Source organism: Vipera ursinii, assembly GCF_947247035.1.
Source record: "Vipera ursinii genome assembly, chromosome: 2".
In the NCBI taxonomy this organism is placed as follows: Eukaryota; Metazoa; Chordata; class Lepidosauria; order Squamata; family Viperidae; genus Vipera; species Vipera ursinii.
In genome coordinates this window covers 184443463-184460420 of record NC_139513.1, presented here as the reverse complement: position 1 = coordinate 184460420, position 16958 = coordinate 184443463, and the positions used below count along the sequence as shown (strand labels likewise).

Here is a 16958-nt window from a genome sequence, read left to right as displayed (position 1 = left end):
ATGAGGGGCAGCGGATAGCGGTTACGCACCGTGATAGCGTTGAGTTTCCGGTAGTCACAGCAAAGCCGTAACTCGCCCGACTTCTTTTTGACGAAGAGCACGGGCGCAGACACTGGCGAGGACGAGGGCCGGATGAAACCACGAGCCAAGTTCTTCGTCAGGAAGTCCCGCAATGCAGCCAACTCGGGCTCCGACATGGAGTACAAACGCCCCACTGGGAGAGGCGCATCAGGGACTAGGTCAATGGAGCAGTCGTAGGGCCTGTGCGGGGGTAATTGGTCCGCCTCTGACTCGCTGAACACGTCAGCAAAGTCGGACAGTTCGGGAGGCAAGGAAACCCCTGGGGAACCCTCCACCTGGCCGGCACAGATATGGCGGGTGTGGTCCACGCACTGCAAACTTGGGAAGGTGACCAAGTTCTGAGACCAATAGATCTGTGGATCATGCGCCCGGAGCCACGCCAGTCCCAAGACCACGGGGAAGTGCAGATCCGAAGTGACGTAGAACTGAATGGCCTCCACATGGGTACTGATGGCCATACACACGGGTTGCGTGGCGGCCGTGATAGGCCCGGACAGGAGCACTCGACCATCGATGGTCTCCACAAGCATGGGCGGATCCACTGGACACTGGGGAACAGCCCATTTGGCCACAAAGGCCGAATCCATAAAGTTAGTGGTAGCCCCAGAGTCAATTAAGGCATGGACTGGAATCCCCTCTGGCTTGCCAGGAAGGATCAGACGTGCCTCCAAAATCAAATGCCGTGGAGGTTCACAGGCACCGTCGGAACAACGTCGCTCGGTGTGGATGTTGTGGGTCGCCCGATCTTTCACACCGTCTAGATCGGGCTCGGGCCGTTTCCCGATAGCAAAGCAGGGGACTTTCTCGGGGCAGGCTTGGTCACTGACGCCCGCTGACGCTTCTTCGGGCAAGAAGCAGCCAAATGTCCAGGGTCCCCACAGTAAAAACACAACCCCTCCGATCGTCGTCTGTCTATTTCCGTCACCGATAGACGGGACCTGGCGGCACCCAGCTCCATTGGCTCCTCCCTCTGGACTGGGGGCTCACGCACAACAGGGGCGGCAGGGGTCTGTGGGGTGGCACGGCGACTCTTACGCTGCTGCAGCCGGGCATCGATCCGCAGACAAAGATGGATCAGCCCATTCAGGTCTGAGGGAATGTCCACGCGGGCCAGCTCATCCAACATCTCCTCTGACAAGCCATCCTGAAAGGCATCCACGAGCGCAGCCTCATTCCAGGCGGAATCCTGGCTAAGCAGCCGGAAATCGCTGATATAGGCCTGTAGAGGGCGCTGACCCTGCCTCAAAGCTTTCAGGCGTCGGGTGGCCGTCTGCGCCTTAATCGGGTCCTCGTACATGAGGCGCATATGGTCACAAAACCCCCGAAAGTTATCCAACAAAGGGCTAGGCTGTGCCAACAGAGGCGTGCCCCAACGAGCTGCATCTCCCGACAGAAGGCTCAATACGAATCCCACCTTATCTCGGTCAGTGGGGAAATCAGCTGCTCTCACGCTGATATAAAGCTGGCATTGTCCCAGGAAGGCAGGAAACAGTTCTGGTTTACCAGCAAATTTATCCGGCATAGCTATCTGACATTTCCTCCTGGGTGGGGGGGCAGCATGTACCTGAGCCTGCAGTTGTGCCACCTGAGTGGCCAGCAAGGTGAGTTGCTGGTTGAGCTGGGCATTCTCGGCAAGAAGCTGCTCCATCGTAGTATTAAGGGGTGGGTGGCTGAAAGCAAACTGTTCTGAACCAGCCCTCTTCTCGCACCCCTAATCAAAAGAAGAGTCTGGAAAGCGTCCAAGACCAAAAGGCTTCTGCCAAGTTTTAATTACACTGATACAAGAATACAAGAGCTTGACTTCTCAAACGGAAAAGTTGCTTTCAGCAACCAGCCCCTCCCCAAACACTTCTTTTATAGAGAGCTCAGGGCGTGGTCTCCCTGTGCCTCCTCCCGAGGAGTCCCATAGCCTTTCTTTGTTTGTCCCTGCTCGTCTGCCTCCTGCGTCGGGCGTCCTTGAACAGGGCCAGCTGTGGGTCATCATCCTCTGCACTCTCGGGCTCACGCAGCTGAGAAGAGGTCCCCGGCTGAGGACTCTGCAAAGTCTCCAAATCATCATCAGCCGGTTCGTTTCCCTCCTCCCCCACATCTGAGTCCTCCGATACATCGGACCCGGCTGTCGGACCCACAGGCTGGCCCTGAGTCACAACACCTGGTGCATATTCATCAGGGATATGATTTAGTTCATACTGAGTGGCCTAGTGCTTTTCCCTACTTTCTTCAGTTTAAGCCTAAATTTTGCAATGAGAAGCTCATGGTCTGAGCCACAGTCAGCTCCTGGTCTTGTTTTTACTGACTGTATAGAGCTTCTCTATCTTTGGCTGCAGAGCACATAGTCAATCTGATTTCTGTGTTGACCGTCTGGTGATGTCCATGTGTAGAGCTTTCTCTTGGTTGTTGAAAAAGATTGTTTGCTATGACCATCATGTTCTCTTGACAAAATTCTCTCAGCCTGTGCCCTGCTTCATTTTGTACTCTAAGGCCCAACTTGCCTGTTATTCCAGTTATCTTTTGGCTTCCTACTTTAGGATTCCAATCCCCCATGATGATAAGGACATCATTTTTTGGTGTTAGTACTATAAGGTGCTGTAGGGCTTCATAGAACCAGTCAATTTCATCCTCTTCAGCACCAGTGGTTGGGGCATAGACTTGGACTACTGTGATATTGAATGGTTTGCCTTGGATTTGAACTGAGATCTTACTGTCATTTGGGGGATTGTATCCCAGTATTGCTTTTCCTACTCGTTATTGACTATAAAGGCTACTCCATTTTATCTGAGGAATTCTTGTCCACAGTAGTATACCTGATGGTCATCTGAATTAAATTCACCCATTCCTGTCCATTTTAGTTCGCTGATTTCTAAGATGTCAGTGTTCAGTCTTGTCATCTCTTGTTTGACCACATCCAGCTTCCCTTGATTCATGGATCTTACATTCCAGGTTCCTACGGAGAAAAAATCTTTACAGCATCAGACTTTCCTTTCACCACCAGATACATCCACAGCTGAGTGTCCTTTCGGCTTTGGCCCAGTCGCTTCATTCTGGCGCTACTAGTACTAGCCCTCTGCTCTTCCCCAGTAGCATATTGGACACCTTCCGACCTGAGGTGCTCATCTTCCAGCATCATATCTTTTTGCCTTTTGGTACTGTCCATAGGGTTTTCATGGCAAAGATACTGGAGTGGGTTGCCATTTCCTTCTCCAGTGGATCACCTTTTGTCAGAACTCTCTGCTATGACCTGTCCGTCTTGGGTGGCCCTGCACAGCATAGCTCGTAGCTTCATTGAATTATGCAATTACAAGGCAGTAATCCATGAAGGGGATATATACATTTTTAAAAAAAAAATAGACTCCACCTATAATGACTTATGTAGACCTGTCCTCTATTCATGGCATGATATGGAAGTGATTAGCCCACCATATTCCAGGATGATTTTTTTTTTGTCACTCCATAGTGCTGGGATTTTCTGGTTGTTTCTCTACTAAGTCCAAACTGCTTTAGTGTCTTCAAAATCAGTCGGGGTTGATCAGATGCCACAGGGATTTTAAGAAACAAGATTTTAATGTAAGAAAAGTGTAAAAACAGGACACATTAGAACATTTAAAAAGTTTCCTCTTTTTTAGCCTGCATTTCTGGCTGGAAATTTTCCTTATAGATATTTTCCTTTATAGCTGCTTCACCAATCTATTCTTGCTTTACCTTTCTTAAAAAATAAAATTCTTTAAAAAAACATTTTAAATTGTTATAAGCTGTTTCATGCCAAGTTTGACATGCTATCCCTACTTCTATGTATTTGGCTGATTATGATTTCTGTTTCTCCTTATCTCCCTTTTTAATCTTTCAATAGGATAATCATGAGGAAGATTACTTTCTCTATGTGGCTTACAGTGATGAAAGTGTTTATGGCAAGTGATTCTATGCATTGCTAGCCTTACAGATGGATTGGACTGAAAGGTTATTGTGGAAGGAATTTGTGTCCAGCAAAAACAAGAAATGGGAGAAGAAACTGGATGACAAACCATGTATTTCATGTCATCATTTCTTGCACTTTTTAATAAATTACTATTATTGAATCATAAGAAAAGAGCAAGGGTTTTAAAGCCATCTGATGGTTGGTATTTTGTCATGTTCCATCAACTTCCATTTTTATAACTGGTATGTCTATAAGTTTACCATGAAGGAATAAGGAAAAGGCAGGAGTGGGCAAGAAATTCCCTAGCAATATAATCCATTATTTTCCAGGCCAAGTCATAACACCATAATAGCATAAGTCAACCTCAATTGGCCTTTCCTTCAACATCCCAGAATTAATGCTCTTTATTTTAATATATTTTTTCCTGCCCTGTCTATCCATCAAATGCTTAAAAGAGGCATATCATCAATTATTGTTTTCTAAAATCATTACAAACATTACAATCCCTTGTCCTTAATTCAGTTGAGATATTGCACTAGTAAATATTATTGCTTCTTGTTATCAAGAAAGTTGTGCATAGTAATTACCTAGTTATTTCAAATGAACTTCAAGTATACAGCACATTCTTCTCTCAATATAATCAGAATTTGGACCTTGGTATTCAATACTTAACACAGCTTCACTAATTGCATGACTGTTCTGTGATGTTCTGTGTCCTTGCTTTGTTAGTATAGACTATACCCATCTAGGTCGCAGTTACAGCAACTGAAACCTGTGTTATGAATGAAACTTCTGAAGTTAACTTACCCACAGTCTTGCTGAAATATACATCCTGCAACTTTTTTATGACATAATTCTTTTATGATAATTATTCTCCATACACTTCTCTACTTCTGCTTAATCATAATCTGATTAAAGTCTGACAAAAATTTTGCTCAACTAAGCAAAGCAGTTTCTAAAACAATTAATAGTTGTATTCCCTATACTCTATAATGGCAAGTAAAATGAAAAACTAGGACATTTTATGTTGAATCTTATGTTTCTTAGTTTTAGGGTAACTTGGAGGATATTAAAAGATTGTATCTGTGTGTAAAATTATAGAAATTGACACACTCTTTGTTTCTCCTGCTTCAAAGTATCACTCTAATAACTTTTGGAAATAGCAGTGGACAGTGGCAGAGCTGAGAGAACTTTAGGATGAAAACTGCTAGAAGAAATTGCTGGAATGTGCTACATTCAGAGCTAGACAGAGGACTAAGTTTTTTTTTTGCTTGGTTCAGAATAAAATAAAACTGGATACCACTTCTATAGTTGATTCTGTTCTAATGCTGAATTATTTCCCTTCAGTACCAATTCCAGATTGGTAATGAAGATAATGAGCAAACAGAAGTAAACTGCTCATCTTTATTATTCAGAGAATCTTTAGGAGTCATGTTGTGAATCCTGTCCAACATTTGCATGTAATGAGTCTATCTCATATATTAGTTCCCCCTTTTAAGTTGCATTACTGAAATAAATGAACTTTTGCACGATATTCTAATTTTTCGAGTTTCACCTGTAGTATCTTTAAAAAGCAACGTGGTGTCCGGGTTACAATATTTCCATTTCAGACAAATATATATTATTACAAATCTCCAAATTATTGTAACCAATACTTCCTCTCTCTTTTTTTCCTTTAATACATACCATCTCTTATCTAAATTAACATACTTCTCATTGCTATCCATCAATCATTAAATAGTTTTCTATATTTATTTCTCATATGATCTAAATCATAATGCATAAAATGCTCATCTGTTCATTGACATCCCCTATGCTGCTGCTAATCATTAAAGGATGTTACTGAAATTTTAGTTTGCTCATTTCATATGTATAAATTACTGTGTTTATATGTTTAATTGCTTTGTGGCATCATTGCTTAGCTTCAGCTTGTAAAAGATAGTGCTATGTATTCTTTCTCTGTGATGAACCAAGACAGCTTTAGATTTTTGTAAGAGTTTTGTTAGTAAAATAAATAGACAATTGAAAATCTGAAATTCAGTCTGGAATGGTGTTTAATAATACAGCTAACTCAGGCTACAATTATTTACACATTAAGTATATCAAAAAACAGCACAATTTTTGTATATTTTTTCCTAAAACTGTTGGATTTGAGCCACTAGCACAGATGATTGATTGATTCAATTTATATACTTACTATAGCAACTCTGAGCAGCTAACAACATATAAAAACTGTATACAAAATGTCAACAAAAACTAATCAATAGTTAAAGTCTATAATGATAACCAAGGTAAAATCCAATTTAATAAGCTAAGAAAATCCTGGAGACTCCCAACTAACCTCCTGAGCCACATTCTCAGAAATATGTCCAAATCTTTAAAACTTTTTAAAACAATGGCAGGGATCAAGACCAATCTAATCTCAGGGTATATAGTTTCAAAGGACAGGAGCTGCTCAAGGCCGAAGGCCACATGGCATGTCACACTGGTGCCACTACTTGCAACAGGATGCCACATGGCACATTGCGCTATGGTGATTGCGAGCAGAGGCACTGGTGCTATGCACCACATGGCATCTTGCCACAAGCAGTGGCACTGGTGCAATGCACCAGATGGCATCCTGCCATGAGTGGTGGCACTGGCACAACATGCCATGTGACCTCCTGCCATGAGTAGTGGCAGTGGCACAATGCACCACGTGGCCTCCTGCTGAGAGCAGTGGCACCAGCATGATGTGCCATGTGGCCTACAACGAGCAGCCATCAGCAACTAGAAGTTGGCCAGTGACCACGGAGGCTCCTGGATGGGGCTGCTGCTGCTGGGGCTGCTGCCATGAGACAAGGCATGGGAGGCCTGGCTACGGGGTCTCTGAGGTAAGCGGATGCAAGATGCATGAGGCAGCTCCACCTCCCCCACCCCTGTCATAACTTGATTTTTATGTGTGCGCCTTGCTCCACCTTGTGCAATCAGACAGTGGGACAGAGTGCCAGGGTCTTAACTAGAGCCTATTTTGGGGGTAGGGACAAGTACAAAAAAATGAAACTAAGGCTGATTATCAGCAGACAGCCAGAACATGCAAAGATGAAGCAAAGGTCCAGAATGAACAAAGACTTGCAACAGAAATCAAGGACAAAGTTTCAACACATTAATAACAAGAAGAAAGTCAAGGAAACTGTAAGTTCACTAAAGAGAGAAGATGGCAAGAAAGTAACAGGCAGTAGGGAGAAAGCAGAGCTGCTTAACTCATTCTTTGCATCAGTCTTCACACAAAAAAAAAAATTATAGCCCAACATACCAAAAAAAACTACTGCAAAAGACAAACCAGAAACAAAAATTAAAATAAGCAAGAAAATGGTAAGAGAACTATCCAACCTTGATGAATATAAATCGATGGGACGTGACAGATTACATCCCAGAGTTCTGAATCAGCTGGCAGATGTTATCAGATATGTACCATATCTTTCAAAAATCCTGGAGCACGGGGGAGTACCTGAGGATTGCAAAATGGCTGATATGGTTTCCATCTTCAAAAAAAAGGGGGGGAAACAGAATTAGGAAACTACAGACCAATCAGTCTAACATCAATACCTGGGAAGCTCCTGGAAAAGATAATTAAAAAACAGATTAGCAAACAACTAGAAGCAAACAAAGTTATAACTAGCAGCCAGCATGGGTGTGTTAAAAACAGATCATGCCAAACCAATCTTATTTCATTCTTTGATAAAGTGACTAAATTAGTACACCAGGAAAATGCTGTGGACATAGTATACTTAGATTTCAGTAAGGCATTTGACAAAGTAGATCACAACATGCTGCTTAGTAAGCTAGAAAAAGGTGGAATAGACGACATCACCACTAGATGTATCTGTACCTGGCTGACAAATTGTACTCAGTGAGTAGTCCTCAATCGACTGTCAGAACCCATATCCACAGGGTTCCCCTTCCCCCTCCTAACCCAATCCTTTTCTTCCCTCTTTTCATCCTGACCCGAATCTCTATATCAAGTTTCCAACTTATGGGCTTTTCAAGTGACTCTGTTTACCTTAAATGTCCTTTATTAGCCTAATACACTGGCAAATGCTTGCTCGAAGGAATCTGGAATCTGAAATCTCCGCCCCCTTGCACAATATATTAAACACAATTCTCCACCTTTTTAATTTTGTCATTAATCATATTCTCCAATTAATTTAAAGAATCAGTTCCCTTCCATTAGACAACTCACCAAGATCTTATCCCACCTCCTCTGCCTTTGAAGCCCTTGGGGATGGCAAGGCTGCTTCGAGGCACCTGGAGTCTCCACTGGGCTTAATCCACCCTGACGACCAAACCAATTCTCCTGGCTGTTTGGGTCTAGCTCCCAGCTGGGAGGATTGCTGAAACTCTCCCTGCCAGCTTCTTCACTGGCTCTTCCCCTGCTGGGATGGCTGCTGGTGCCGGGGAACTGGCTTCAAGCAATTTTTCTTCCTCCATGATGGGATCTTCCCCAACTCTTTGGCAGACTGCCTCCCAAACTTGGAGACAGCGACAGGAGGTCAGGACTCCCTAATTAGTTTAAAAAGTAGAAGGATTCCAACTTCATGTCAAGTTTCCAACGTATTGGCTTTTCAAGTGACTCTGAGGCATTGTTTACCTTAAAAGTCCTTTATTAGCCTAATACACCAGCAAATGCTTGCTCGACGGAAGCTGGAATCTGAAATCTCTGCCCCCTTGCACAATATATAAGCTGCCCTGAGTCTTCGGAGAAGGGCGGGATACAAATGGAATTAAAATAAAATAAATAAATATTAAACACAATTCTCCACCTTTCTAATTTTGTCATTAATCGTATTCTCCAATTAATTTAAAGAATCAGTTCCCTTCCATTAGACAACCCACCAAGATCTTATCTTCTTTAATGTCATATGGCCTTGAAGCACAATCTTCCTCCTCCTTCCTTCCAGCCTTAACCCTATCTCTTAAAGCAATACACAAGTTTAACATATGAAATAGCTGCTTCTTCATCTCTTGTTAAGCATGAACATTTGATGTTAGCAGCATTGACACTCACTCTTCTCTTCCTGGGTTCTGCCATGCTCCTGGGGGGAGGGGGAGTGCCTTGACTTCCTCTATTGCTACAATGTAACATATTTCCTGCACATTTCTTCTGTGAATCATCTCTCCCCTTGTTTTCAGCTAGTAAAGGGGGGGAGAAGAAAGGAATGCAACCTCCGGCAACTGTGTTATCTCTGTGCTTCCAGAAGAAGGTGTGAAAAGCCACCAAAACATCGCTGCTGCAAATGGAGATGCCTGATGTTATCTCCCTTTTCCCACAAGGAACTTAACACCTGGGGATTGGCCTGTTTGAACTGACTGGATGAACTATGGGGTGGGGTTTTGCTTGAGACACTTTAACCTATCGATCTGAGCAGGAAATCCTCCGATCCTGTCTAGTATGCTTACTATCAACTTCTCCTAATAAAAGATCCTTTTGGAAGAAACTGCTTCCATGACTTCTACTTTCTTGGGATGAGATTTTGAAGTGGGCCCTGACATTAGACGGGATGTGCAGTAATAGTCAGCCCAGAAGGAAAGCTCTTACCGGGGGACTTTGCAAGACCATGTCAATGGAGCAGGAAAGGAAGAATCCACCACAAAGGGGGAGCTCCCCTGCTGGTTGGATCCCTGCAAACTATCCAGCTCTGAGGCTTCCTATTCATTGGAAGAAGAAGTAGTGGAGGTGCATAGCCACAAACCTCGGTGGTTGATGGGTGTTGGGAAGAAGGATGACTGGGAGAAGAAGGCAAGAAAAGTGACCCTCCAGCAAGGCAGTCACCAGCCAGGTTGGAAGGAAGAGATGGAAAGATCCCTCCATCTCAGTGAGGATGATGAAGATTGCCCAGGGAATTCAAGTTGGATGCTAGATCAGTGATCAACATGATGAAAATAGCCTTGGACTCCCTGAAGGAGGAGAAACCTGAACCCTACACTGGAACCATCCGCCTGAGTGTCAGTAAGAAGGACATTGAGGGCGAGTCTGAAGCTGAGGCCCCAGGACGGTCCAGTGAAACAATGGAACCTGCCACAGTTGCTACCACTGCTCCTACCCCCCGACATGTGAAAGCAGCAAACTGAGAGGGCACACGCCACAAGTGCAAGAAGAGACAATGCTCTATCCAAAAGTTCCCACCACATGACATGAAGTTCCAGGGGGAGCCATGATGGCTGGGATTTTTCCTAACCCATGTCCTGAACTATATGGAAGAATACAGTTGAGACATCCCCACTGACCGGGACAGAATTTGCATCGTGCAGGCCACCCTGGATGGCATCGCAGCAGACTGGGTTGTGGATCTATATGATGCTGATGCACCAAGGCTGTTGAACTTCAATCAGTTCATGTTCTCCCTCAGGTGCAGATTCGAGGACCCTTTGGCAAATCGAAAAGACTGTGAAAGAATAAAGACTGTGAAGCAAAACAGGTGACTAGTGGCAGTGTATACCCAGGAGTTCAGAACCATCGCCAGCAAGCTGAACTGGCCAGAGGACATTTTACTCAGTCATTTCAAAGATGGTTTGAACTACGACCTATATGACACCTCCTCCCCTGAGGAGATCCTCACTGGCTGCAGGAATGGTACATCTGGGCTGAGGAAGCTGAGATCGACCTTGCCAAGAGACACCGCAGAGAGAAGCCCTGGGGGAAAACACCATCGAAGCCACCCCACGAGACCATGAAACAGCAACCAACTACCAAAAGACCCACCGGCTGTTTCAGATGTGGGAAGAAGGAATACCGCACCAGGGAATGCCACTCCTGCACCCCAATCGAGATGGCAGACTGGACTCTGGCTGGGAAATCCTGGAGATCACCAGCCAAGCCAAAGGAGCCAGCCATGAAGGGCACAGAGACTATTGAGTTCCCTGCCACTGCCCAACGAGGAAAGGGAACTCCAGCCTACATTGCAGGAATGTCCAACTTGTCTGATGGCAACTCTGAAAATGAACCCCTGGTAAGTGGACCCATCATGTCCCTCACCAGGACAGTAACCATACTAGCCCCCTCCATGCCCGAAGTTGTACAAGTCAGGGCACTAATTGACTTTGGGTGCGCTCGTTGCCTTATCAGCCCAACGCTAATAGGGAACTTAGGCATTCTGGTGAGGAGGCTGAAGAAACTGATTTTTTTCAGTCAATTAGTTGGGTCCATAGCAGGGGAGATGCCACACTGTCATTTCAACTCACCCTAAGCGACCACATAGAGACTGTAATGTTCATGGTAACCCATAATTATGTCCCATAATCCTGGGCATGGTGTGGCTGGCTAAATGGAACCCACAGGTGGATTGGAGAACAGCAGAGCTTAGATTCCCCAAAGGGTAATCAACCAAGGCACCAACCCAGGACCCCTTCCAAGAGACCCCAACTGAGAAAGCAGCAGTAGGGGATTAGAAGGAACTGCCCAAAATACCTGAGAAATACAGGGATCTAGCAGAAGTGTTCAGCAAGGAAAGATGAGATGAATTACCTGTGCACCAGCCCACAGACTGTGCAATAGAGATCAGACCCAGGGCAAAACTCCCAAAATCCAGACTGTACTCCATGAGCCCTGAGGAATTACAGGAGATGCAAAAGTTTATAGATAAAAATATAGAGAGGGGTTTCATCCAACTAGCAAAACCAAAAGTAGCTGCTCCTGTCCTGTTCCAAGAGAAAAAAGATGGAACTCTTCGTCTTTGCATAAACTATAGGGCTCTGAACGCCATAAGTGAAAGCAATCTGTACCCTCTCCCCCTCATGAAAGACATGTTGTCCCATCTTTCAAAAGGAAAGATCTTGTTCTGTACCAGCCTGCTACCGGCCCTGCAGAAAAGGCAGGGACAACCCCTTTTTCAAGAAGGCAAGAGGCTGGAATTACACCTGCCAAATTTATTGCAACAAAAACAAACGGAACAAGACAAACCAAGAAACAGGAGCTTTAAGAAACATGAACTATCCGAGCAGTTGCCTTCAGCAAACCAGCCCTCCCCACACATTCCCCTTATATAGAGTTCAGGGCGTGGCTTCTCTCTGCCTCCTTCTGAGAAGCCCCATTGCCTTCCTCTGTTTACTCCTAATTGACTGCCTCCTGCGTCGGGTGTCAGAATCCATTTATATCACATTTCATAATTGTATAGGTAGAACAACGTGCTATTACTGGGGATTCTGCCATCTCTCCGGGGGGGGGGAGAGGATGGTTACTAAAGCGATTTTCAAACAACAGGGGATGTTTTAACGGGGGAAGGGAGGGGGACAGACAGATCTGGTTTGTGTCTTCATTTACAACTGAAAAAGGGAAGCAATAACCATAAAACCAAGGAGAGTTCCCTTTCCCATGAAAGGACCTGACACCTAGCAACTGACGACAGCCTGACCAAATGGATGAGGGGAGGGACTGGAATGGGAAGGGTTTATATAGGATTGAAATGTAACTTTTCTCAGATTCCGTCTTGTATTCCCACAATCGATTCCTTCCTAGTAAACATTTTCCTTTTGGACTAAACTTGCATCCAAGAGTTCTTATTTCCTAAGATGTGGATTGAGGTGGGTCCTGACAGTAGACGGAATCTGCTTTAAGAGTCAACCTGGAAGGGAAAAACCTTACCGGGGGACTTTGCAACAAATACAAATGTCTGGCGACGAAGCAAGAGAGGAGGGAAGCCCCATGGAGGGGGAGTCTTCCCCCCAAATGGAATCCCAGAGACAATGGGGAACTGAAGCAGCATATTCCCCCGGGGAAGAAGCGGTGGAGCAGTACGACCGAAAACCCCGGTGGTCGATGGGCGTTGGAAGGAAAAGTGAGTGGGAAAAGGCTTCGGGAGAAAAGACCCTGAGGCGTAGTAACCACCAACCGGAATGGAGGCAAGAGATGGAGAGTTCCCTGCACGCCAGCGAGGAGGAGCGGATCCTGGAAAAGGCCATTGATCTGATGAAAGCAACCCTGAGTTCACTGAGGGAGGAGAGAGCTGAAAATTGCAACCAAGGCAGCGCCTGGGGACGCAACTGGAAAGGTAACGGAGGGGATCCAACACCTGAAACCCCGGGGCCATCCAATGGAACAGGAATTGCTGCCTCAGCAGTACCCACCCCCCCCAGAACCACAGATGGGGACCAGGATGAGGAGCGATACCGGCCACGGCGCAGACAACGCTCCAGCCAAAGACTCCCGCCCCTGGAAGTCAAATTCAAGGGGGAGCCATCACGACTGGGATTTTTCCTAACCCAAGTCCTCAGCTACATGGAAGAGTATGGACGGGACATCCCCAGTGACAAAACACGCATCCGAATTGTGCAATCTGCCCTGGACGGGATGGCTGCAGACTGGGTGGTGAACTTGCATGACTCCAACGCCCCAGAACTCAACGACTTCAACCGATTCATGTCATCTTTGAGGCGACGGTTCGAGGATCCTTTGGCTGACTGTAAGGCCCGGGAGAGAATCAAAACGGTGAGGCAGGGCAGGCGAGCAGTGGCTGATTATACCCAAGAATTCCGAGCCATTGCCAGCAAGCTGAACTGGCCAGAAGACATCCTCCTTAGCCATTTCAAAGACGGTCTGAACTACGACCTGTATGATGCTTGCCTGCCTCGAGGAGAACCACCCCACCTCGACGACTGGTACATCCTGGCGGAGGAAGTGGAAATAGACCTACTGAAGAGACACCGCAGAGGAAAACCATGGGGCCGCCTGCCACCCGAGCAAACACGCGAGGGGGAAAACCCACCAGCCACAGCCAAAAAATCAACAAGTTGCTTCAACTGCGGGAGAGAGGGCCACCGTGCTGCAGAATGTCGTTCAAAAGCCCCCCCACGAAAACCAGAGGCATCATCCTCCAAGAAGCCGGGGAAGCCCCAAGGCAACACAAAAGAATCTTCCATGAAGGGGACAGAGGCTGTAGAGTCCACAATTCCTGCCAGGAACTGGGACTGGACTCCGGCCTGCACCGCAGGGACGGTGGACAACTCGGAAGACAGCTCAGAGGGAGAACCATTGGTAAGTGGACCCCTTCCACCGATACTTAAGACAGTGACTATATTAGCTTCCCCTATGCCTGAAGCAGCCAAAATAAAAGCTCTGATAGACTCTGGGGGCATCCGCTGCCTTATCAGCCCAACGCTGGTGGAGAGATTGAGCATCCCAGTGAGGAGGCTAAAACATCCAATCTCTTTTAGTCAATTAGATGGGACAATAGCAGGGGGAGGACCAGCCACCCTAGCCACTTTACCAATCCACCTATCACTGGGGCCCCATGAGGAGGACATAACGTTTATAGTGGCCCCAGGCATGGAATGCCCAATGATCCTAGGACTGGAATGGCTGAAGAAATGGAACCCCGGGATAAACTGGAGGACAGCAGAACTCAACTTCCCAAAGGGGGGGCAGAAGAACGTAGACTCCAAAAGCACCCCCCCAACCCAGAGGGAGGAGACAGCAGCAGTGGGGAAAGAGAAGGGATTACCAGAGATACCAGAGGAATACAGGGACCTGGCTGAGGTTTTCAGTGAGGAAAGAGCAGATGAGCTTCCCCCCCACCGCCCCACAGACTGCACCATAGAATTCAAACCTGGGGCAAAACTCCCAAAACCCAGGATGTATGCCATGAGCCCAAGGGAAATGGCAGAAATGGAGAGATTCATAAAGAAAAACTTAGAAAGAGGATTTATTGAGCCTGCCAAACCCAAAGTGGCCGCCCCGGTTCTGTTCAGGGAGAAGAAGGATGGGTCCTTTCGTTTGGTTGTGGACTATAGAAATTTGAACACAATTAGTGAATGTAATCTGTACCCCCTTCCCCTAATGAAGGATATGTTATCCCACCTATTGAAAGGAACGATTTTTACCAAACTAGACCTGAGGGAAGCATACTACCGTATTAGGATTAAGGAAGGGGACGAATGGAAGACTGCATTCAACTGCCCAATGGGGTGCTATCAGTTCAAAGTATTGCCATTCGGACTGCAAGGGGCCCCCGCAGTCTTTATGCAATTAATTAATGACGTGCTGAGAGAGCACCTATATAAGGGGGTCCTGGTTTACCTCGATGACATCCTTATCTTCACAGAAACCAAAGAGGAACATATCAAACTAGTCAGAGCAGTCCTGAAGAAGTTGCGAGCTGCCCACTTATATGCTAAATTATCGAAGTGTGAATTCCATCAGGAAAAAATCGACTACCTGGGATATCGCATATCTCCAGAGGGCATCGAAATGGACCCTGAGAAGGTCAGGGCAGTACTAGAGTGGGCACCCCCCCGCACACGGAAGCAATTGCAAAGTTTCCTGGGGTTTGCAAACTTCTACCACCAATTCATCCCCGCATTTGGCCAAATAGCCATGCCCCTCACAAATTTGTTGAAAACGAAGGGGGGGTCACCCGTGAAACCCAGCCAGCCTCTGAAATGGTCAATGGAATGTCAAGCAGCATTTGAGAGGCTAAAGAGACTTTTTTCTGCTGAACCTGTCCTAAAACACCCAGATCCAGACAAACCTTTTGTAATACAGGCAGATGCGAGTGATGTAGCGGTAGGAGCCGTACTATTACAAGAAAATGATGGGGGGACATTGCAACCATGCGCATACACATCCAGAAAACTCACAGAAACAGAACAACGCTGGCCAATATGGGAAAAAGAGGCATTCTCGTTGAGGTGGGCATTACTAACATGGCGCCAATTTTTAGAAGGAAATAAAATACCTTTCCAGGTCTGGACAGACCACAAAAATTTGGAAGCACTAAAAACGCCCAGGAAGCTCACTCCTAAGCAAGCCCGCTGGTCCCAACATTTTCACCGATTCAATTTCACTCTCAAACACTTACCAGGGGGAAAGAACTTCCTGGCAGATGCATTATCCCACATGCCCCAATATAACAGCACAAGAGTTACTGACTTTAAACCACTTGTACCGGAACAACAACTGGCAGCACCAGTCACCACCAGGGCACAAGAAAAAATGAAGCCGAAGGTAGATAGCCAAACTGGAATAGAATTCAGGAAATCTTTGGAAAGTGATGAATGGTTCCAGAAAAATAAACATGTGTGCACAATTAAAGATGGACTGCCGTGGGTGGGGGAGAAGCTATATATACCTGCCACACAGAGAATCAATTTCATGCAACTGTGCCATGATACAAAATCAGCAGGACACTTTGGCTTTGTAAAAACCTTACACTTAACTAAAAGGCAATTTTGGTGGCCATCTATGAAAAAGGACATAGAAAGCTATGTGGGTAGCTGTCAAATTTGTGCGATGGCCAAAAGACTGCAAGGAAAACCGCCAGGCCTGTTACAACCGGTGGCAAACCCCTCAGCCCCATGGAAAGAAATAGCCATGGATTTTATCGTAGAACTGCCAGAAAGTAATGGAAACACCATAGTCTGGACTGTCACAGATCTGTTCTCTAAGCAAGTACACTTCATACCTTGCCAAAAAATCCCGACTGCAAAAGCATTAGCAAAACTTTTTGTACAGCATATTTACAGATTGCACGGGGTACCACAACGCATCATATCTGACCGAGGGGTGCAATTTACATCGGCATTTTGGAAAGAATTTTTATCCCTCTTAGGAACCACCCAAGGACTGTCATCTAGTCACCATCCTCAGACAGGCAGAGCTTCTGAAAGACTTAATAATATACTTGAACAATATCTGAGATGCTATATTAATTTTCAGCAGTCCGACTGGACGGACCTACTGCCTTTTGCAGAAGTAGCATATAATAATGCAGTCCACTCAAGCACAGGTTACACTCCTTTTCAAGTAGCTACAGGCCAGAGTTTCAACCCAATACCAGAACTAACCCCAAAAGAACCGGTTATCCCTGATCTGAAGGAATGGATTGCTCAATTACAAAATACATGGCCAATCGTTAGGAAAGCGTTGGAAGATGCCAGAAAAGCATACAAGACACAGGCAGACAAAAAAAGAACCGATCCCACACCATTTAGG

The 16958-nt window shown here is 45.8% G+C and overlaps 2 protein-coding genes and 1 long non-coding RNA gene across 4 annotated transcripts in view; 2 read left to right on the top strand and 1 right to left on the bottom strand.

Moving 5' to 3' along the window:
• Window positions 1-5966, top strand: part of GABARAPL1 (GABA type A receptor associated protein like 1) — a 97248-nt gene extending 91282 nt beyond the window's left edge. For both annotated transcript variants that reach the window (XM_083354503.1, XM_083354502.1), the window contains one exon: window positions 3929-5966. In XM_083354503.1, coding sequence (XP_083210629.1) covers window positions 3929-3994 — 66 coding nt within the window. In that variant the 3' untranslated portion in view covers window positions 3995-5966. The remainder of the gene's footprint in view (window positions 1-3928) is intronic.
• LOC310635488 (uncharacterized protein) overlaps window positions 1-16958 on the top strand; it is a 310115-nt gene that overhangs the window by 50949 nt on the left and 242208 nt on the right. The gene's annotated exons all lie outside the window — the stretch shown is intronic.
• LOC310635498 overlaps window positions 1-16958 on the bottom strand; it is an 838887-nt gene that overhangs the window by 805894 nt on the left and 16035 nt on the right. The gene's annotated exons all lie outside the window — the stretch shown is intronic.